The 24075-nt window shown below is 40.2% G+C and overlaps 1 protein-coding gene across 3 annotated transcripts in view; it reads right to left on the bottom strand.

The window, feature by feature from the left end:
• The window catches only part of tmem245 (transmembrane protein 245), a 119132-nt gene extending 95339 nt beyond the window's left edge, over nt 1–23793 (bottom strand). For all 3 annotated transcript variants that reach the window (XM_060824824.1, XM_060824822.1, XM_060824823.1), the window contains exons 1-2: nt 23199–23793; nt 1088–1205 (exon numbers count right to left, since the gene is read on the bottom strand). In XM_060824824.1, coding sequence (XP_060680807.1) covers nt 1088–1205; nt 23199–23786 — 706 coding nt within the window. In that variant the 5' untranslated portion in view covers nt 23787–23793. The remainder of the gene's footprint in view (nt 1–1087; nt 1206–23198) is intronic.
• Nucleotides 23794–24075: the final 282 nt, after the last annotated feature.

A 24075-nucleotide genomic window follows, 5' to 3' on the forward strand; every position in this document is an offset into this window, starting at 1 on the left:
TGTTAAACAAACAGCATTGCCACTGAGTGGACTAGCAGCAAGCAGAGTAGGAAGGGAAGGAAAGAGGTAAATGAGTTGCTAGGAGTGTTCAAAGCCAGGGTATGCTGATATGGGAGAGATGTTCAGTCTATCATATCCAAAAAAATATAGTTAGTGAGAATGAGAAAAGAGTTCTTTCTAAACAAAAAGTAGTCCCCAAAAATCAAAAGGTAGCCCTTGAGAAAATTTCAGAGAACCCTTGAAAAATACGTATTGTTCCCTACTATCTCAAGGCACTACAGATCACTCATGTAAGTTCTCCCACTCATCTTTCCTTTGGTTTCCAATTTTTAAAGAGATATTCAAGTTGCTGCTTGACAAAGATTAAATCAATACTAACATGGGTCTGAAACAAAACCAAAAAGAGTGCAAGAAAAACACAGGTCTTGCAGCAACTGTTGAGAGAAAAACAGAATTAATAAAGGACAGCATGGTGGCTTAATGGTTAGATTGGAGTGGTGCTCATTCCTGATGAATGGCTTTTGTTTGAAACGTTGATTTTCCAGCTCCTTGGATGCTGCCTGACCTGCTGTGCTTTTCCAGCATCACTCTAACCTAGACTCTGATCTCTAGCATCTGTAGTACTCACTTTCACCAATGGTTAGCACTGCTGCCTCACAGCGCCAGGGACCTGGGTTTGAATCCAGCCTCGGGTGATTGTGCAGAATTTGCACATTCTCCCAGCGTCTGGGTAGGTTTCCTCCATGTGCTCTGGTTTCGTCCCACAATCCAAGGATGTGCAGGTCAGGTGGATCATCCATGCAAAATCACCCATTGTGTTAGGTGCATCAGTCAGAGGGAGATGGGTCTGGGTTGGTTGCTCTTCGAAGGGTCAGTGTGCCTTGTTGGGCCGAAGGGCCTGTTTCCACACTGTAGGGAATCTAATGTAATCTAAGAAATTTTTCAAGTCCAATCACTCTTTCAGGGTATGTTTCTCCACCACTCTTCGGTTTTATTTCAGATTTCCAGCATCCACGGTTCAGTGTTTATATAAGACTAAAAAGGGTCTTGTACCTGGTATATACTAATCAAAATAAATGGTTCCTACCTAAATAAAAGAGAAGCACTGTCCAAACTGGAACAGAGATAGTTTTCAGAAAACGTTCAGTTTTTGTATTCCACTTAAATGAAACTGCCAACACATAGCCAACAACAAGAGTCCATACCTGTAACAGGACAAGAATAACAGTTAAATGAAATGGGTGACGTAATGAATTGTGTCTTACTCGTACCTAAAGTTTAATTCAATGATATTTGTCTTTAAGATAAACAAAACTTGTTTTAACTTATAGTACCAAGGAACATTGATTAATTATTTAATTGAGTCTTGAACATTTGAAGCAAAAGTTCCTTTGCAGAGAATAGTCTTAGAAACATTAAGAATATAGAAAACAGGAGGAGGAAGAGCAGGCGTTTGGTCACGAGGCTGCTCTGCCATTCAATATGATCATGGTTGATCATCCAACTCAGTACCCTGTCCCCGCTTTCTCCCCATACCCTTCCATCCTTTTTATCCCCAAGATCCATGCCTAATTCTCTCTCAAAAACGTTCAATATTTTGGCCTCAACTGCTTTCTGTGGCAGTAATTCCACATGCTAATCATTCTGGGTAAAGAAATTTCTCATCTCAGTCCAAATGGCCTTCTCCATATCCTGAAACTGTTAGCCCTGGTTCTTCACACCCCAATCACTGAGTGCATCCATTCAGAGTTTACGTTGTCTAGTCCAGTTAGAGTTCTATAGGATTCAATGAGATCACCCCTCAGTCTTTTATACACCAATGAATACCAGTCCTAACTGATCTAGTCTCTCTTCATATGTCAGTCGTACCATCCCAGGAATCAGTCCGGTAAACCTTAGTTATACTTGCTCTGCAGCTAGAATATCCTTGCTCTGATAAAAGAAACAAAAACACAATTCTTCAGGCTTGGCCTCATCAAGGCCCTGTACAATTGTAGCAAGAGATCCCTGCTCCTATACTAAAATTGTATTGTAATGAAGACCAATAATCCATTTATGGCCTACTGCACCTACATGCTGACTTTCAGCAACTAGTATGCAATGACACCCAAGTCTCACTGCAGCTCCCCGTTATCATTCTATTACGATTCAGAAAATAATCTGCCTTACTGTTTTTGCTCGCAGAATTAATAACCTCATAATCATCCACATTACACCACGTCAGCTGTGGATTTTTCCATTCAGCTTGTGCAAATTAAACTGCAAAATCTCTGCATCCTCCTGACAGCTCACCTTCCCACTCAGCTTTGTGTCATATGCAAACTTGAAGATATTATATTTTATCTGCTTATCTAAATCATTCATTTATAGTAAATGGCTGGGGTCAAGGCACAGATCCCTACAGTACTCCACTAGTCAGCCTTCCATCAGAAAAATACCTGTTTATTCCAACTGTTTCCTGTCTGCCAAACAGTTCTCTATACATGTCAATACACTAAGCCCAATTCCGTGCACTTTGATTTTACATGCCAATTTTCTTTGTTGGATCCTATCAAAAGCATTCACAAAGTCCAAGTAAAAATCATGCACTGGCTCTCCCACCTTAACTCTAATCAATAAAAATTCCAGCAAATTTGTCAAGCATGAGTTCTCTTCCAAACATCCATGCTGACACTGTCTTACCCTGTCACTGTTTTTCAAGTACTCTGATATTAAATCTTTCATAATAAACACAACCACTTTTACCGCTATTGCAGTCACGTTAACGGACTTATAATTCCTGGTTCTCTCTCCACCTCTTTTCTTTAGGGTAGCAATGTTATCTTTGTTATTCTCTAATCCATAGAAAATGTCCAGAGTATCTATGGAAACTCAAAAGATGACCACCAATGCATCCACTATTTCTGGGCATCTTATTAAGTACATTGGGATGTATGTTTTCAGGCCTTGGGGATTTAACCGGCCTTTGATTATCCCGCCACTATTTTCTTATTGATGCCAATTTCCTTCAGTTCCTTCCTCACTTTATGTCTTGGGTTCCCCAACAGTTTTATTAGCGTTTACATCTTCCTTTGTGAAGATAGGACCAATGCATGTATTTAAATTGGTCTGTCATTGCTTTGTTCCACATTACTGACTATCAGGGACCTACATTTGTCTTCACTAATCTTTAGTGAAGATTACCCACTGCAGCTTTTACAACTTTTTTTTATTTCTCCAAAAACTTAATCTTATATGGTGTAATTTCCCCATCTGCTAAATTCTAAACTGCTCACAACTCTTGGGTCTGCTGTTTATTTGGCTTAACATATCCACTCAAAAGTTCATTATATATGCTGAAGGAAACAGCATTTTGAATAATTAGGCAGAATTGAAAATATCAATAATTTGTTAGTCTGCCAAACACTATCCTGTTGAGATATTTGTCCAAAAGACAAAATGTTTTTCTACGTTCAAGTGAATTACATTCAGTACGTTTGTCTCCAACTTTAAAGACAGAAGCAGAAATAGCATAATTCATCAAATACTAGTATGAAAAGAAAGAATTCTCGTGAGAGAATTCCTTCAGTACTTACGTCAGAGGCAATGATCACAGTATATCACAGCCCAGATCTTCTGGTCTTCAGATAGTAAGAGTACCCTGATATTTTCACAGAAATTCTCAAGTCCTAATGCACTGACAATGCAGTAACTTTGAGAAGTTCTGCTTCTGATGGACAATTATACAGCATCTAGAACTCAGAAAAAGTAGGAGACTGGAGAGTTATAATTTATTTAAATAGTTACCAAGGAAAGGTTAGAGGAATTAAAACTTACTATGAAACTGACTAAACATTCATATGGACCATCTACTCCTCGTCAGTAGTGTATCCACTACCACACTTTGCATCTGCCATTCTACTCCCTCACCCATCCACCTAGCATACACATCATCTAACTTTGTCAAAATAGTTTTGGCCCTTCAAACCTCAAATGTGGGAGTTACTCCTGTATAAAAGGGTGTGGTTTAACGTCCTGCACCGAGTGGAAAGGCTTCTTTAACAGGTACACTGTGCATTTCTGAAGGTACCAAAATTATAAATTTAAGCCAGAAACGCAGAGCTTTGGGGAAGAGCAAGTCATAAAATTCTTGAAGTGACAAAGTGTGAATATCTCCCCTTAGAAAATTTGGCCCAATGTTAGGTCAATGAATAGCATTTTGAATAATCAGCAAAGTTTATCAACTTTCACTTAGTCACGTTTTAACTATTTGCATTGGCTGCTCATGTGCAATCTTGAAGCTGCTTGCAAAGGAGCTGAAAGTTCCACATAAGTCACATGCAGGAGACTGGAACATATATCAAACAAATCCCCAGCAAAATGGACCTGATTTACTGACAATTAACTGTGTGGCATAATTAGAAAAATTCTATTTAAAAATCAATGGAATAGCAGTGGGCATATGCATAATGTCATTACGACAAAACCAAGACAGGAGGGCATATTAACAACTTGATAAAATCTCAAAGGCTCAAATACTGAAATTATTTTAAGGGATGGCTAGTTATTCAGAACTTTTCACCTGTAGATTAATTTGTGTGCAGTGTTCATAGTATAGCAGACTATATTGTCTGTGCCAGAAATATTTCCTGTTGGTGATTTCTTATTTTGACAAGCTTTTCTAAAAGAGCATTAATATTTTACAACTGAAGTGATGGTGCATGCCAAATCTATTCCTCTGTTTACCACAACTGTAAAGTAATCTTTTAAAAAGAGGAGGAATGTGGGAGAAAGGCACTGAAAGAGAATGTGTGTGCGCGTGCGTGTGTGTACGTGCGTGTGCGTGGAGGGTTAAGGAGATGGAGCAAGGATGTGTGTGTAATATGTATTTTAAAAATGGAATACAAAATTACAACTAAGGGAAGACACAGTATTGATTAAGTCAAAACAAATCTGCAATTAAAACAAGGATTTTATCCAATAACTTACAAATAAGTCATTTTTGTTTTTCATTTTAACCTGCAGTAAACCTTTAAGAGCTCAAACAAGCCATTTCAAAAACATCAAATAACAAACATTTTAATTGAGAAGGGATACGTACAAACATTAAATTATTTTCTTTTCTTAGCTGTTTTGCTTTAAGAATAAATATTGAAGACCAACTGATATGATCCAAAGATACCTTCATGTCTAATATAATAAATTCTGTCCACTCTCTCAAACTTAGGTGTTCATATTGTCTAAATGTCTACTGAGTGAAGCCAACATTTTGAGATATGCTGAATTGTGGCACATTTGTTACAGTACTGAATTCATTACTTGTCAGAAGCCTGGATCAATGATCTGAAGATAAGAGTTTAAATCTCACCATGCCTGAGGAATTTAAATTCAGTTAATTAATTAATTAATTAATTAAATAAATAAATAAATAAATAAATAAATACATCTAGAATATTAACTGATAATTTTTTCCATGTCATAAAACCCATTTGGTTCACTAATGCATTTGGGGAAGGAGATCTGCTGCCTGGAACCTGTCCCGCCCACATGTAACTTGAGGCTCATTGTAATTTGTCTAACTTCTGAAGTGGCCCCAAGTCAACTCAATTAAGGATAATGAGAGATTGATACCAGCAAATCCCACATCCAATGAATAAAGTTAAAAAATAAGGTGGTAACCAAGCAGTGGTTTCATTGCAGGAATTACGAAACAGCTGGGTCTCCATTAAAGGAAATGAGAATATAGAAACAGTGAAGTTCTATCAAACAGCATAAACCTCAAAATTACATGGAATATGGTCACTGTAAATTATGTAATAAAGGAACAATGTAATAACATTTGCATATCAGCATGTTAAAGTTAAAATGAATAAAGCCACTAATTTAGTGCATCAGAGTTTCTCACAACAAAAACAATGAAAACAAACAGAAGTTTTTTATCATCTCTGGAGAGAATCAGAGGCTGTAAGTAAGTAAAACAAGTCTGTCTATAGACAATGCGCTTTAGGAAATAAATTCAACAGGACATATTCAGTTTCAGAAATGTCAAGAAGTTTCTGTGCAGTACTACTTGATAACTAAAACAGCATCTTCTTCAATTTTTGAACAACTTGCTTTCAATCAGTAGATCAGTTGATTCCAGACTACCAATAATGTCACAGCCATCCATTAGGCGGTGTGAGACAGTAGACAATGAAGAGCTTGGCCAATGTCCTTACTTCCCTCAAAATTTGGATTTCACTTGGCAAACTACAGGAAGGGAAATTGCCACTTCAACCCAGTGTACAAGACTAAATATCAGACAGTTCCAACTCTTCAATTCCAAAAAAATCAACCATTTCCTAGATCATGAAGTCAATTTCTATTAAAAATTTAATTTTGCCCAGAGGGAAAGAAAATACAATATATTAACAACAAAGAACACAGAACAATACAGCACAGAACAAGCCCTTCGGCCCTCGATGTTGCGCCGACCGATGAACTATTCTCAGCTTGTTCCCCTACACTATCCCATCATCACCCATGTGTTTATCCAAGGATTGTTTAAATCTCCCTAATGTGGCTGTGTTAACTACATTGGCAGGCAGGGTATTCCATGCCCTTACCACTCTGAGTAAAGAACCTGCCTCTGACATCTGTCTTAAATCAATCACCCCTCAATTTGTAGTTATGTCCCCTCATACAAGCGGACGTCATCATCCTAGGAAAAAGACTTTCACTGTCTACGCTATTTAATCCTCTGATCATCTTGTACGTCTCTATCAAATCCCCTCTTAGTCGTCTTCTTTCCTATGAAAACAGATCCAAGTCTCTCAGCCTTTCCTTATAAGGCCTTCCCTCTAGACCAGGCAACATCCTGGTAAATCTCCAATGCTTCCACATCCTTCCCGAAATATGGCGACCATAACTTTACGCAATATTTCAAGTACAGCCACACTAGCGTTTTATATAGTTGCAGCATGATATTGCAGCTCCGGAACTCAAACCCTCTACCAATGAAACCTAACACACTGGATGCCTTCTTAACAGCACTATGAACCTAGGTGGCAACTTCTGCACATCTACACCAGCAAGAATCTTTCTATTGACCCAGTACTCTGCCTTCATGTTATTCTTCCCAAAGTGCATCATCTCATTTAGCTGCATTGAACCCATTTACCACACCTCAGCTCAATTCTGCAGTTTATCCAAGTTCCTCTGCAACTTGTAACATTCTTCCAAACTGTACACTACTCCACTGACTTTAATGTCATCTGCAAATTTACTAATCCATCCACCTATGCCTGTGGCTAAGTAATTTATAAAAACAACAAAAAGATGTGGTCCCAAAACAGATCCTTACGGCACACCATTAGTAACCACACTCCAGGCTAAATATTTCTGTTCTGGTTCAGATTTCCAGCACCTGTAGTTCTTGTTTATTTCAATTTACCTGAATCAGGAACATGAGTTTTTAAAAAGAATTACATGTGTGCTAAATAATTAAATTTTGATTAATTTTGTTTTGCTATTAGTAGCATCTATGGGCGACTGTCTGTGTGGAGTTTGCACATTCTCCCTGTGTCTGCGTGGGTTTCCTCCGGGTGCTCCGGTTTCCTCCCACAGTCCAAAGATGTGCGGGTCAAGTGAATTGGCCATGCTAAATTGCCCGTAGTGTTAGGTGAATTAGTCAGGGGGAAATGGGTCGGGGTGGGTTACTCTTCGGAGGGTCAGTGTGGACTGGTTGGGCCTGTTTCCACACAGTAGGGAATCTAATCTAAAATCTAATAATGGACTGAGGAAAAAAAAAGCTGGATTTTTTAAAAATAAAATTTTATTTAAATCTCATTTCCTTTTTTGGGCACAGCCAAACTCTCAAAGTGATTTATTTTCTTTACATGGAAATGTTTATTGAAGGCACCAGAACAAACTAAATTTAGGAATTAAAATACTGAAAGTATTTCTCCTCCCCAAGAAGAGGAGAGCTCTGGCTTGCCATCATGCAATACAAATGGTGTACATTATTAAAATATTTGAAAACAGAGTCAAGCCCAAGTATTTATATCTTCTATTGCTGCTTGTCTTGACATGTAAAATATGTGGCATGTAGCTTGACCCCCAGTTTTGGAAGATTTTTCAAAAGCTTCAAAGAAGCTTGATATATATGTTGCAATCTATAGTAATCACTTGTGTTGCTCTGAAACATGTGGTCCCTTCCCTTGTGGACTACAGCTAATTATTTCATTTTAATTATCTATGGAACAGCTAAGAGGCTCTCAGGAATGCGTGGAAGACTACTTCTACATAAAGAGCAGGATATTCCTATTTCAGTTTATAATTTTCAATTTGTTTCCTGCTTCCTTTCTCATTTTGCTTCAAATTGAAATTTTAATCATTTATTTTCTTTCTGCTTCATGCAATTTGACTTCAATTTCTAGTCATTCCACAATGTTTAGATTTACACTACCATATTACTAATAACTGTTTCTCAAAACAAGCCAAAAAGAATGTCGTGAATATCTGATCCATGATTCATGCATTTTTATATATAAGCTTACTTCTTAAAATGAGGAAACTGAAGGTAAGTAAAGCAATCTCAGAGGCTACTGACCTTAACTTTTCAAGTAATTCAAAGTAAGTTAACAGCTAGAAAGATCATAAAGCAAGTGAGCTTACTTGGTTAAAGAGATGGTAACATGATGTCTCAAATGCTTTTGATTAAGGACATACATAAAGAGGTGCTTTTGATTTGGGAGTTTAGCCAGTTCAAAGAAATTCAGTAAACCCTGAGAGACTGAAGTAAATGAGTTTTACAATCAGGCCAAAAAGAAATTGCAAATGAGGAATGAATAATCTAAGGATAAGCCAATAGCATGCTACACTGTCATGGAGATGAGTGGAACCTAGAGAGCTCTTATTTCAATTTATCCAAATGAATGCTGGAAAAGTTAGTTGTAGTTTGAACATTTGCTGCTCTCAGACAGAAGGTAGCCAAAATAAATTACAGCTACAGTTAGAGAAATCTACACTGGAAGCAGACTGAAAAAAGAACTAACTTGTGGAAGGCAATTGAGGCTTCATTTCAGTTTGATTTGATTTGATTTGATTTGATTTGATTGAGAGGGAACAGAAGAAACTAGAAGCTTGCCTAGTTTGAAGCTAATGGGAGAACCTAGGGTGGGCTTCTCAGGCTTGAGGCAGAAGGAAGTAAAGGACTAAGATAGCCATTGCAAAAAGGGAGGGGACATGAAAATCTTACCTCTTGAAAATAATCAAACAGAATTCATCAGAGGACTGTGATATAAATATGGTATCACAAGCAGAAACAGGTACCCTTAAGTATCATGTGTCTTAAGACAATTCTTGGAGGAAGTAAACAAACATGACTGCATAACATCTGTATAAATAAGCTATACTGTTAACTTACTCATATTTAACTTTTATTCACTTGTGGGATGTGGACATCGCTGGCTTGCCAGAACTTATTGCCCATCCCTAGTTGCCCTCGAGAAGGGGTGGGCTGCCATCTTGAACCTTTGCTGTTCATGTGTTGTAGATTGGCCTACAATGCCAAGGAGTTCCAGGATTTTGATCCAGTGACAGTGAAGAAGTGGTGATAAATGTCCAAGTCAGAATGGTGATGCCCCTGCATATCTACTGCCCTTGTCCTTCTAGATGAAAGTGGTCATGGCTTGGAATGTACTGTCAAAGGATCTTTGGTGAATATCTGCAGTGCATCTTGTAGATAGAACACTGCTGCTACTAAGCATGGATAGTGGAAGGACTGGATGCTTGTGGATATGGTGCCAATCAGCAGTCTGTCTTGTCCTGGATGGTATCAAGTTTCTTGAGTGTTGTTAGAGTTGCATCCATCCAAGCAAGTGGGATCATTTTCAAGATTTGTGCCTTGTAAATGATGGGCAGGTTTTGGAGAGTTAGGACACTAGTTGCTCACCATGGTATTCCTAGCCTCTGACCTGCTCGCGAGCTATGTTATCTGATGAGTCCAGTTGAGTTTCTGGTCAATGGTAACCCAAGGATGTTGATAGACCATAAGACCATAAGACATAGGAGTGAAAGTAAGGCCATTCGGCCCTTCGAGTCCACTCCGCCATTCAATTACAGCTGATGGGCATTTCAACTCCACTTACCAGCATTCTCCCATAGCCCTTAATTCCTTGTGACATCAAGAATTTATCAATCTCTGCCTTGAAGACATTTAGCGTCCCAGCCTCCACTGCACTCTGCGGCAATGAATTCCACAGGCCCACCACTCTCTGGCTGAAGAAATGTCTCCGCATTTCTGTTCTGAATTGACCCCTTCTAATTCTAAGGCTATGTCCACGGGTCCTAGTCTCCTCGCCTAACGGAAACAATTTTCTAGCATCCACCCTTTCCAAGCCATGGATTATCTTGTAAGTTTCTATTAAATCTCCCCTTAATCTTCTGAACTCCAATGAATACAATTCCAGGATCCTCAGCCATTCCTCGTATGTTAGACCTACCATTCCAGGGATCAACCATGTGAATCTCTGCTGGACACGCTCCAGTGCCAGTATAGTGGGGGATTCAGTGATGGTAACACCATCGAATGTCAAGGCCCAATGGTGTGATTGTTTCTTATTGGTGATGGATATTGCCTTACATTTGTGTGATGTGATTATTACTTGCCACTCATCAGCCCAAAGCTGGATGTTGTCCAGACCCTGTTGCATTTGAACATGGGCTGGTTCAGTAACTGAAGAGCCATGAATAATGTTGAACATTGTGCAATCATCCCCAAACATCCCATTTCTGACCTTATGATGGAGGAAACGTCAGTGATGAAGCAGCTGACACTACCTTGAGGAACACTTGCAGAGGAATCCTGGAGCTGATATGATTGACATCCAAAACCAACCTCTTAACGTGCCACCTATGATCCTAACCAATGAAGAGTTTGCCCCACGGTACCCATCAATTCCAGTTTTGCTAGGGTTCCTTGATGCCACACTATCAAATGCAACCTTGATATCAAGGATTGTCACTCTCCCATCTCCTCTGGAATTCAACTCTTGTCTAGATTTGAACCAAGGCTGTAATGAGGTCAGGAGCTGAGTGGCCCTGGTGAAACGAAAACTGAATATCACTGAGCAGGTTATGGCTGAGCCAGTGCTACAAAATAGTACTTAGTAGCACTATTAAGCAAACCTTTCATCAATTTACTGATGATTGAGATTAGACTGATGGGACAGTAATTGTCAGGGTTGGATTTGGCTTGCTTTATGCATAGAGGACATATTTGGGCAATTTTCCACATTGTCAGGTAGATGCCAGTGTTGTAAGTGGACTGGAAGAGCTTGGCTAGGGGAGCAGCAGGTTCTGGAATCCAAGTTTTCAGTACTATTGCCTTAATGTTGCCAGGGACAAAACAACTGGATGCTGGAATCCAAAGTAGACAAGCAGGAGGCTAGAAGAACATCAGGTAGTACAGAAGTCAACGTTTCGGGTATAACGCTTCTTCAGGAATGCAGATGGCTCAAACTGCTTCGCCCGCCTGTATCTGCAGCTCCAACACCTCCCCACTTCCATTCCTGAAAAAGGGTTACACCCAAATCGATGACTTCTCCACCTTCTGATGCTGCCTGACTTGCTGTGTTCTTCTAGCCTCCTGCTTGTAATGTTGTCAGTGCCCATGGCTTTTGCAGTATTCAGTACCTCCAACTGTTTTCTGATTTCACATGGAGTGAATCAAATCAAATTCACAGAAGACTGGTATTGGTGATCCTCGGCAATACTGGAGTAAACTGAAATGGATCATCCACTTGACAATTCTGGTTGAGGATTGGTGCAGATGCTACAGCCTTATTTTTTGCACTGATGTGTTGGGCTCGTCCATCAATGAAGATGGGGATATTTGTGGAGACACCTCCATGGAGTTGTTTAATTGTCCACCACCATTCATGACTAGATGTGGCAGGACTGCAAAGCTTAGATTTGACCCATTGGTTGTGGGATTGCTTAACGCTGTGTATTATTTGCTGTTTGACATGAAGTTAGTCCTGTTGGCAGGTTCATTTCTTTGTTGAGACTTCACAGCAATTGATACAAATGAGTGGCTGCTAAGCCATTTTCAGACAACAGGTGAGAGTTAATCATATTGCTGTGGATCTGGAGTTACATGTAAACCAGACTATGTGAGAATGGCAGATATCCTTCTTTAAAGGACACAAGTTTACTTTGTTCAATTTGTTCTCTATATTATTAGATATATATTTTGTTTAAAGAAAGCAATGTCTCATTGTTTAATTCTGTTAATTATTCCATTTCTCTTCAAAACATTGTAGTCCCTAAGTGGATTGTGAAAAGATACTGCCATGGAAGGATGCATCATATAGTGTTTTTCACTGAAACGGTCTCTCTACCTCTGCTGATTTAACTAACTCCACCTCTCTTCACACAGTTGTTACCTGCATTCAGCCTTCTGTGTCAGTCAGTCAGTCTTTGCTACATTGACATGGAACACCCTAACAGTTTCAATGACGACCCTCAGGCAAGCAGTGACTGTAGGCTCCTGGGAATATTTTGGAGATGGTTGGGGCATCAATTAGTGTCAGCTCGTCCCTCCATACAGTGGAGCCTGGTCTTGATTCATGTCTATCCTTGCCATTGGACAAAGAATTGGATCTGTCTCCCCACATTAAAACACATACACACCTACCACCCATCAAAATGGGATTTGGAATCTATAACACAATGACCCTCATTGACATGACAGGCAGGATAACACTAGCTCAAAGAACAAGATAGCAGATGGACCTTATTCTGGAAATGTAAACAAAAAGAAGAATGTTGACTCCATCAGCCACACAACACACTGGCTGTGATCCTCACATCCCTGATCCAATACAAATGCAAACATGGGTCAAGCAAGGTCGTGTTATTGTTCAGGAACAAAAGTAGAAACACAAAAATCAAAGGAGTAAGCCATTTAACTCCTCGAGCCTGCCCTGCCATTCAGCATGATTGCGGATGATCGTCGAGCTTTCTACCCTAATCCCACCTTTCCTCCCATATCCCTCGATCCTTTTAGCCACAGCAGTTGCATCTATCACCTCAAAAACAAAATGGTTCGGCCTCAATATCTTTCTGTGGTTGTGAATTCCAAAGACTCACCATTCTCAGGGTGAAGAAATTTCTCAAATCACTCATTTCAAATTTTCAACTTGACCACTGGTTCTGCATTCTCCCACCATCAGGAACATCTTTCCTTCATCTGACCTGTCCAGTGCTGTTAGAATCTTATATGTTTCGATGAGATCCCCCCCACCCCGCACATTCTTCTAAACTCCAGGGAATACAATCCTAACAAACTCAATCTCTCCTCATACGTCAATGCTGCCATCCCAGAAAAATTTGGTAAACATTCACTGCACTCCCTCTAATAGCAACAGCATCCCTCCTTGGAGGAGATAACCAAAACTGCACACAATCCTCCAGGTGTGGTCCTACCCAGGCCCTGTATCACTGCAACAAGACATCCCAGTTCTTGTACTTGAATCCCTATGCTATGAAAAATAACATACAGTTTGCCTCCTTTACTGTCTGCTGCATCTGAACACAAACTTACAGCAACTGCTGCACAAGGACACCCAGGTCTCATTTAACATGCCCCTCTCTCAATTTACGTCAAATAATAATCTGCCTTCCTATTTTCACTACCAAAAAATGAATAACCTCATTTATTCACCTAATATTGCATCTGCCATGCATTTGCCTACTCACTCAGCCAGTCCAAATCACACTACAATATCTCTGAATCCACTTTGCAGCTCCCTGTTCCACCCTGCTTTGTGCCATATGCAAGACTGAACTAATGGAATATCTCACTCACTTAAATCATTAACATATACTGTGAATAACTGGGATCCTAGAACCAATCTCTGTGGTACCCCACTACTTACTGCCTGCTATTCAGTAAAAGACCTATTTATTCCTACTCCATTTCCCATCTAACAAAGTTTCTATCCATCTCAATACACTGAGCAAAATCCTGCGTGCTTGAATTTTACACAATAATCTTTTATGTCGGACTTTGTCAAAAGCCTTTTGAAAGTCCAAATAAACGACAGCCATTGGCTCCATCAATTCTACTTGTTCAAACTATTGGATTTTTTTCAAGGATGTATCAAGCATGACTTCCATTTTATAAATCCATGTTGACTATGTCTGATTCTACCACTGTTTTCTGCTTTGAAATCCCCGATAATGGACTTTAGCATCTTCCCAATACTGACATCAGACTCACTGGTTTTCATTCTATCTTGCTTTGTAAACATTGGGGTTACATTAGTTACCCTCCAACCTGTAGGAACTGTTCCAGGGTCTATAGAATCTTGGAAGATGATCAATACAAACACTATTTCTAGGGCCACTTCTTTAAGTATTTGAACTGTAGAACAGACCTTGTGGATTTATTAGCCTTCAATCGCAACAATTTCTCGAACACCATTTTTCTACTCAGAATTGCTTCAGTTCTCCTTTAAACTCCTGGGTTCCCCATTATTTCTGGTACAATGTTTCTCTCTTTCTTTGTGAAGACAGAAACAGAGTATACATTTAGTTCCCCAGCCATTTCTTTGTTCCCATAACAACTTGCCTTGTTTTTAACGGTAAAGGGACCTATATTAGTTTTCAACATCTTAATAAGCATTACATAAGTGCAGAAATTTTTTCTAGTCAATTCTTATGTTCCCTGGTCCTCCTTTGCTGACTGTCAAATGGTTCCAAATCCTCAAGTAAAGAATATGGATGAGTTTTTTTTTGCATTTAATACTAGCTCTAACTTCCCTCCTAAACCAATGATTTGGCCATGGTTTTCTTTGCAATCTTGTGCCAGATAGGAATAAACGATTTTTATAGATCACCCATTCACTCTTTGAACATTTGTCATTGCCTATCCACTGTCATTCTTTTTCGTAAGATTTCCCAATCCATCATAACTAACTCACACCTCATGTCATGGTAGTTTCCTGTAGTGGGATTCAGGACCGTAATCTCAGAATCAACTACCTCATTCCCCAATTTAGTGATGAATTCTATCATATTATGGTCACTCATTCACCCAATGGATCTCTCACAACATTATTCCTTTCTCATTGTAAACTACCCAGTCTAAAATGGTCTATTTTCCATTTTGTTTCTCAGTGTATTGGCCCAGAAAACGATCTGTATACACTCCAGGAATTCCTGCTCTGTGGTATTGCGACTAATTTGATTCACCCATATGCAAATTAAAGTAATCTATAATTACAGATGTTCCTTTACCACATACATCTGATTTTCTGTTTAATGCCACTTCCAATCTTACCACTACACTTTGATGGTCTTTAGACCACATCCACAAATACGTTTGCCCCCTGGCATTTCTCACTTCTACTCACACAGATTCTAAATTTTCTGAGCTAATATATTGCCTCTATTGTGTTTTGGTCTTCATTGCAAGAGGTTGAGTACAGGAGCAAGGATGTGTCGCAGTTATACAGGGATTTGGTGAGGTCACACTGAGAATATTGTGTGCAGTTTTGATCCCCTCTTCTGAGGAAGAATGCCTTGCTCTCGAGGGAGTACAGCGAAGGCTTATCAGGTTGATCCTGAGGATGGCGGGACAGATGCATGAGGAGAGATTGACTAGGTTAGGATTGTTTTTGCTAGAGTTCAGACAAATGAGGGGGGGGGAATCAGAGACTTATAAAATTCTAACAGGACTGGACAGGGGAAGTGCAGGAAGGATGTTCCTAATAGTGGGTGCGTCCAGAACCAAGAGTCACTGTCTGAGGATTCAGGGTAGACCGTTTAGGACAGAGATGAAGAGTCATTTCTTCACCCAAACAGTTGTGTAGTTGTGGAATTCATTACCACAGGAAGTAGTTGATGTCAAAACATTGAATATATTAAAGACGTGACTAGATATAACAATTGGGGTGAAGGGGAACAAAGGTTATGGGGAGAAAGTAGGATTAGGCTATTGAGTTGGATGATCAGCCATGATGGCGATGTATGGTGGAACAGGCTTTAAGGGCTGAATGGCTTCCTCCTGCTCCTATCTTATGTTTACATGCTCATGAATCAGTAATGAAACTCCACTGCCTTATCCTTTTTGTCTGTCCTTCCTAAATACAGAAATCTCTCCTGGATGTTCAGATCCTAGCCTGGTCACTCTGCAACCATGTCTCAATAATCCCAACTATATCACACCTGTTTATATGTATATATCTGCATGATGAATTCATCCTCTTTATTTTAAATGGGATATAAGGGTAGGGTGGAAAGTGGAATAGAAGCCCAAGATAATCCTCGATTGTACTGAAAGGCAAAGGAAGGGACAGGGCACATAGTCTACTCTTGCTTCTATGCTTTGTATTCTTTGTTCTCACAGAAGCAGGCATTTGAATTTCATGATTAGTTTTGTAAATCAGACTAAGTTTTTCAGAAACAGGAAGAGGTGCACATAATCCTTAGATATTCAAAGAGTTAGAGGGTCACTTAACTGACTGCTCATGGAAAGATCTCAAGAAATCACATAGCTTGGAGAATAGTGGAATGCCAAAGATAATCAAAATGAATTCCTGAAATCTAGTTCCTCGGTTTGGTTCCAGAAAGGATTCTGGGTAATCCAAGATGGAGGACAGGAAACATTTCTGGCTGTAACAGCTGCTCCTTTTTTGAGGTATTTTACGTGCTTGAGGTGATTTCCTCGAATTTCAGGAGCAGTAATTACTGTTTTATATACTGTTGCGTTGTTTTGAAACTTTGGGAAAAATGTCAAAACAACAGCAGTTTTAAAAGGGAGAAAAACAGACAAAGGAAGCACATGATGAGGTAATTGCAAGCGAGAGGGAGCGAGAACCTGCACAGTTACTGCCTTTGCTTTTTGAATTCATGTATCGCTGGACATCGGAGTGCACCTGGGAAAGTTACTAAACAGTGAAATTCACAACTGATCTTGGAGGAACTGTTGGGTGAAGTTCACAGCACAGACTTTGATAAGTTAACTGTTGTTTTAAGTGTAGCCTACAGAGAATCTGCAGTAGTGAGTAGAGTAGGTTCTTTCTTGGGAATATGTTTTTGGAGATATGTCTCTTGATTAAACTTAAAATATAAGCCATAACTATTAATTTAACCTGGGGCAGTGTTTGTAGAGGAATAAGACAGTGTTATTTTCTGGGTCTGTAGATTGTAAAGGAGCAAAAATGGCCTTTAATAGAGCGATATGTACTTCTTGTCAGATGTGGGAGTTTAAAGAGAGTTTAAGGGGCTATTGCGGATTATATCTGCCATAAATGCTGCTGGCTGCGAATCTTATCAGATCGAACGGATTGGTTGGAGACACAGTTAGAAGCAATGAGGAATTTGCAACAGCATGTGATGGATGGCAGTTATAGAAAGGGGGGGGGGTGGAAGTCTCAGATATAGTCACATAGATGGGTTAACTGCAGGAAAGGTAAGAGAGGTAGGCAGCTAGTGCAGGAGTCTTTTGTGGAACTAGCTCAAAGGTAGAAGACAGAGGGTGCTGTTGGAGGGTTGTTTTTCAGACTGGAGGCCTGTGACCAGTGGAGTGCTACAAGGATTGGTGCTAGGTCCTCTACTTTTTGTCATTTACATAAATGATTTGGATGTGAGCAGAAGAGGTACAGTTAGTAAGTCTGCAGATGACACCAAAATTGGAAGGGTAGTGGACAGCAAGGAGGGTTATCTCAGACTACAACAGGATCTTGACCAGATGGGCCAGTTTAATTCAGATAAATGCGAGGTGGTGCATTTTAGGAAAGCAAGTCTTAGCAGGACTTATACACTTAATGGTAAGGTCCTAGGGAGTGTTGCTGAACAAAGAGACCTTAGAGTGCAAGTTCACAGTTCCTTGAAAGTGGAGTCACAGATAGATAGGACAGTGAAGGTGGTGTTTGGTATGCTTTCCTTTATTGGTCAAAGTATGGAGTACAGGAGTTGGGAGGGCATGTTGCGGCTGTACAGGACATTGGTTAGGTCATGTTGGAATATTGCGTGCAATTCTGGTCTCCTTCCTATCGGAAAGATCTTGTGAAGCTTGAAAGGGTTCAGAAAAGATTTACAAGGATGTTGCCAGGGTTGGAGGATTTGAGCTATAGGGAGAGGCTGAACAGGCTAGGGTTGTTTTCCCTCGAGCGTCAGAGGCTGAGGGGCGACTTATAGAGGTTTACAAAATTATGGGGGGCATGGATAGGGTAAATAGACAAAGTCTTTTCCCTGGGATCGGGGTGAGAGCGGAAAAGCTATAAAGAGACCTACGGGGCAACTTTTTAACACAGAGGGTGGTACGTGTATGGAATGAGATGCCAGAAGAAGTGATGGTGGAGGCTGGTACAATTACAACATTTAAGAGGCATCTGGATGGGTATATGAATAGAAAGCGTCTGGAGGGATATGGGCTGGGTGCTCGCAGGTGGGACTAGATTGGGTTGGGATATCTGGTTGGCAAGGATGGGTTGGACCGAAGGGTCTGTTTCCATGCTGTACATCTCTATGACTCTAAGTGAAGGAACTCAAACTCCTGCAAACAATAGAGGGATGCTTTGGTACAATTTCTTTTTAAAAACTGCCATATTGAGTGTTTCAGGCTTAAAGGATACCTATTGATTAAACACATTGCAAGTACTACCAACTGAGCATTGGTTAAATCTTCCATCATAAAATAAGCTTTCTTTAAAATATTAAACCTGGAAACTATTAACTGAAAGTACTGTTAAAGAGGCATCTGGATGGGTATATGAATAGAAAGGGTTTGGAGGGATATGGGCTGGGTGCTAGCAGGTGGGACTAGACTGGGTTGGGATATCTGCCTTAAAATAATAAGATTATATTTATCCTTCAATTAACAACACTAATGTAGATTATCTTGTAATATTGACCTTTGTGACAACTTACTGGTAATATTGTCTGCCACTTTTTCTATATTACAATAGTGACAACACATTGAAAAATAACTTTTCAGTCTGTAAAACACAAACATCCCCATGGTTGTGAAAGGCATTATATAAATGCAAGTTTTCCCAAAAAAAATCATGTTTATGAAATGCCTCAGGATGCTTTGCAATGTTCAAGATTCTATACAAATACCAGTTTGCTTTTGAACTTGCTTTGCAGTATACTCCACAAAATGACTGATACACATGCAACTGATTCAATTAGCTACCAAAAAGAGCTAAAAAAAATTCCAATACAGATAGATTACAATGTACTACTTTAAACATATGGTATTGATGTGAGTTTTGAGCAATATGCCCTCTATTTTACGCAGAATGAAAAATGACATTTGATTGTTCTACTAACAATTCATCTCTCTACTCCTATTGTGGCTTTACTTCTTCAACATTCTTTTTAATTAGCCTAAACTGTTTTTTAAAAGTATGGTTCAAAACCAATATTTGTCATCCTTTGCATTTGTTGAAGTAAACCCTCTTAGCATTTAGGCTTCCATACCAAATGTAGATTCCTTTACTCTCAGAAAAAGAGTTTTGTTCCATAGTCTATAAAATATTCATGATTAAAACCTTTTTCTTCATTGGATTCTACTGCAGATGAAGCAGCTACATACTACTTATGTAAAAATTGCTTGGGGTATTATTTCTTCCAGTGATTCTTAGCAAATCATAGCAAAATAATTAAACAAACTACCTAGTATTAGAGTATTGCATCTCAAAAGGCCTGTGACATCTTAGAGACACTGGTTATTGAGAAAGCTCCTCGCAATGTAAAAACAAAAACAGACAACTGGTAAGGAAAGCATTTTTCGTCATAAGACAATAGTAAAGAGAAGTCATGCCTAAAATATGGCATTAAATCAACATTATTGTTCATCCATATCTCCCTAAATTCAGAGTCCCAAAGCAACAAAAAAAGATGCAGCACAAAAGCAGGGCTGTAAAAAGACAGCAAGATTTACAACAGAATCTGCAAATATTCTTCCTACCAAATCCTCCTGCTATATATTTAAAGAAATAGTGTTAATTTACACAAAAAAAGTCTATGTAGTGAGGCAATAGGAAAATATTGAGTAAAGTTTGGACTGAGAGATCTGAACTCTGAGTAAAAGTGAAAATATGTATTTGACTGGCGCTACATGTTCCGTGAATGAAGGTTAGGTCAACAGTTATAGGTGTTCACATTTCTTAAAAATGTAATCTAATCAGATCAACTACTTTTCAACAAGAATGATGTATCTACCCTAGAGAATACACTATGCCACTTACTCACCAGAGATGTGTTTGCAGCTTTCATGCTTATCAGACTGAAATGTCCCAATATGTTCCACTCTGTTCTGGATGGTATTAATTGACAAGTGCTTTTGTCATCAATTCACCAAGTCTAGCCCCTGGGATCTATGACAGCTACCAAAACTTTCACAAAAACCAGAGTCTAAATGGATGGATGAAGAATGTTAAACTCAGCTACGACAACCTGGATTCTGGGATAATCCCAGACATTTAGTGCTATTCTAAAAGATGTCTGTACGCCATAGCTAGGAAAACCAGTCCACAGTCCCAAATGTCACTACTCCATCACCCTCTATCTACAGCAATTCAAAGAAGAATCACTAGGTTGATCTGTGGTATGGAGGGATTGTCTTAAGAGCAAAGGTTAAACAGCTTAGGACTCTACTCATTTAGGTTTAGAAGAATGAGAGGTTATTGAGACATATAGAATTCTTAAGGGGCTTGACAGGGTAAATGCTGAGAGAATGTTTCCCCTCATTGGAGGGTCAAGAAGCTGAGAGAATAGCCTCAGAATAAACTGGTGCCAAGTTGAAGACTGAGATAAGCAGGAATTTCTTCATTCAGAAAGTTGAGTGTATTTGGAACTTCTTGCCATAGACATATGTGGCAACAGAGTCCTTGTGTATAATTAAGGCTGAGATAGATAGATTCTTGATTAGTGTGGGAGTCAAGGGCTATGAGCAAAGGGCAGGAAAGTTGAAGTCTGGAATGTTGAAATAGTTATCCAATCAAATGGCGGAGCAGGCTTGAAGGGCTGAACAGTCTGCTCCTATTCCTATTTCTTATGATCTTACAATGTGGTTGAACCGCTTATCCTTAAGGTGAACAGAAGTGACTTTAGAAATTGCCCTGTGAACAATGACCAGGTCTTTGCAATTACTCCAAATTTGAGCCAAGGTTCCATGAGTAGCTGATGAATGGTGTTATCTTCGTAACCTTGTCATCATCTTACATATTCCAGCTTGACAACCCACTTCAGAAGTTTTAAACTATCTATCATGCCGTAAAACTCTGGTTATCAACATCATAATGAACAACCACGAATCCCACATTTGTCTTGAGGAGACCTGCTGAATTGTAGCAGTAAAAATCATCTCTTACAGGGGTAGATGCTCATGTAGACCTTTCTCAATATTCAAAGGGTGAACATGCCTGGCATCAAATTCTCGAGATTTATCTCTGCTGATAACATGGCGGTACTGATGTGACTTAGCGCTGTAGAAAACAAATTGAATTCTCATAGGCATCCTGAACATACTGAAACAATTCCAGACCAGGCACCAACCAAAAAACACTAGACTGCATGTTATCAAATCTGCACAACGTGGATACGATGGAGCCATCTGTTCCACAAGTGGAAGGTAAAGATGGACCAAATAAGAGTATGGCTGAGAGTCCTAGCCAATGGCATACATCACATCAATCTCTCCACAGAGTTTAGTGGTCACAATTTCTCTAACCACTTCAGGAAGCTAAAGAAATAAGCATCTCAATTAGCGATTCATAAGCTCTTTCAAATCACACAAAAACAACTTTTGAGGGCTAATTTCACATGAAATTGAACCTAAAACTAAACAAAGCTCCAGAAACAAAAACAGAATGTTCTGAAAAAGGGTCACTGAACCTGAAACTCGAATGCTACCTCTCTCCACAACCTGTAGAGCATCAAAGGTCCATTAGTGCAGTAAAATCTGAGGAATTCTGCAAAGCCTTGAAGAGACACTATCAACTGCTAGCCCATGTTTTTGTTTAATGTCCTCTGCATCATTACTGCATTCAGTCCCCTCAAAACGCTCAAACCCAGTGTTCAGCATTGAAAAACAGAGCTTTTAACCATCTAGGTTTTACTTTTTGAAACGGTCTACAAAATTCTTTGCCATCTTCCTTTTATTTCCCCTTTTCTGAACTTATAGAGTCATAGAGATGTACAGCATGGAAACAGACCCTTCGGTCCAACCTGTCCACGCCGACCAGATACCCCATCCCAATTGAGTCCCACCTGCCAGCACCCGGCCCATATCCCTCCAACCTCTTCCTATGCTTCTTAAATTGCAATTGTACCACAACTTTTACACTTAATGGTAAGGTCCTAGGGGGTGTTGCTGAACAAAGGGACTTTGGAGTGCAGGTTCATAGCTTCTTGAAAGTGGAGTTGCAGGTAGATAGGATAGTGAAGGTGGCGTTTGGTATGCTTTCCTTTATTGGTCAGAATATTGAGTACAGGAGTTGGGAGGTCATGTTGCAGCTGTACAGGACATTGGTTAGGCCATTGTTGTGAATATTGTATGCAATTCTGGTCTCCTTCCTATCGGAAAGATGTTGTGAAACTTGAAAGGATTCAGAAAAGATTTACAAGGGTGTTGCCAGGGTTGGAGGATCTGAGCTACAGGGAGGGGTTGAACAGGCTGGGGCTGTTTTCCCTGGAGTGTTGGAGGCGGAGGGGTGACTTTATAGAGGTTTACAAAATTATGAGGGGCATGGATAGGATAAATAGGCAAAGTCATTTCCCTGGGGCCAAGGAGTCCAGAACTAGATGGCATAGGTTTTGGGTGAGTTGGGAAAGATATAAAAGAGGCCTAAGGGGCAACTTTTTCACGCAGAGTGTGGTACGTGTATGGAATGAGCTGCCAGAGGATGTGGTGGAGGCTGATGATTTGGACCAAACGGTCCGTTCTGTACTGTCTCACTTTATGAGATACTGCCAGACCTAATTTTTTCCAGCAATTTCTGTTTTTGTTACTGATTTCCAGCATGCACAGTTCTTTGAGGTATGTTTTTGTTCAGTGAAACAAAGCTCCGGGACTCAAATCCTTGCGAACACTGTTCACGGATGACAATTCATGAATACGAGTCCTCATTATCCCAGGTGGCAGCTTGAATGCAACAACTTGCATTAATTTACATACTACGATTATTCATAAGTATTGCTAAAAAGCGTTTTCAACCTACCCACAACGTGTTCAAATACTCGAGCGCAAAGGAGATGAACTGCCCTGTGTGAGTGAGTAAGAGCTGCAGTCCCACCCAGGTGCTGAAGCAGTACAGGAGGTAGAGGACGGGCACGCCCATGGCCAACACCAGCAGCACTCTGCGTTTCAGCAGCACCTGGTTACCCAGCATTTCAACGCCGTGATTGATGAACGAAATGGGCAACATGAGGGTGGCCAAGACGATGGGCGTGCCGGACTCCTGGAGGCCGCCCAGCCATTTCCTCACCAGATTAGTCAGGGTAGTCTTGAAAGGATGCAGGAAGGTGCCACAGAGCACAGCCCACAACAGCGGCCGCAGGAACGCCTCCAGGATAAAGTAAACGAGCACGGCGGCACCGCACGAGATAGCTACGAATATCAACGCTCCCGTGTTGTAAAAGGCCTGCTTGATGTTCTTGTCGAACTTGAGCGGCAGTAGCTGCTGGACCCCTTGCTGGACGCAGTCACTGAAGAGACTGACACTCGAGGACCTCACGAGCAGCGGAGGAGGAGATTTACTCTCCGGCACCGCGGCTACTGCCGCTGGCTGCTGCTGCTCCTCCGCCATGTTTGCCTTTGCCCTGGTAACGGTGCGACGGGGCATGTCGGGATTTGTAGTTCCCTACCCTCACCTCCGGAGCCAGCAGCAACGGCCGGTGGAGCAGAAAGAACTACAAATCCCAGCGCCTTTCATGGGTGGGGTTGCCTTCAGCTGGTAGAAACTTTGAAAAGGTCTGTCAGATGATGAAGCAGCTGGTGGAGTGACAGTCGGTTGGCAGCACTTTGTGATGGAGAAGTTTATTTTAGGTAAATCCAGGTTACTGGAACTTGTTGTGGAGAGGCTCAGCAAGTTACGT

Source organism: Hemiscyllium ocellatum, chromosome 5 (assembly GCF_020745735.1).
Source record: "Hemiscyllium ocellatum isolate sHemOce1 chromosome 5, sHemOce1.pat.X.cur, whole genome shotgun sequence".
In the NCBI taxonomy this organism is placed as follows: domain Eukaryota; kingdom Metazoa; phylum Chordata; class Chondrichthyes; order Orectolobiformes; family Hemiscylliidae; genus Hemiscyllium; species Hemiscyllium ocellatum.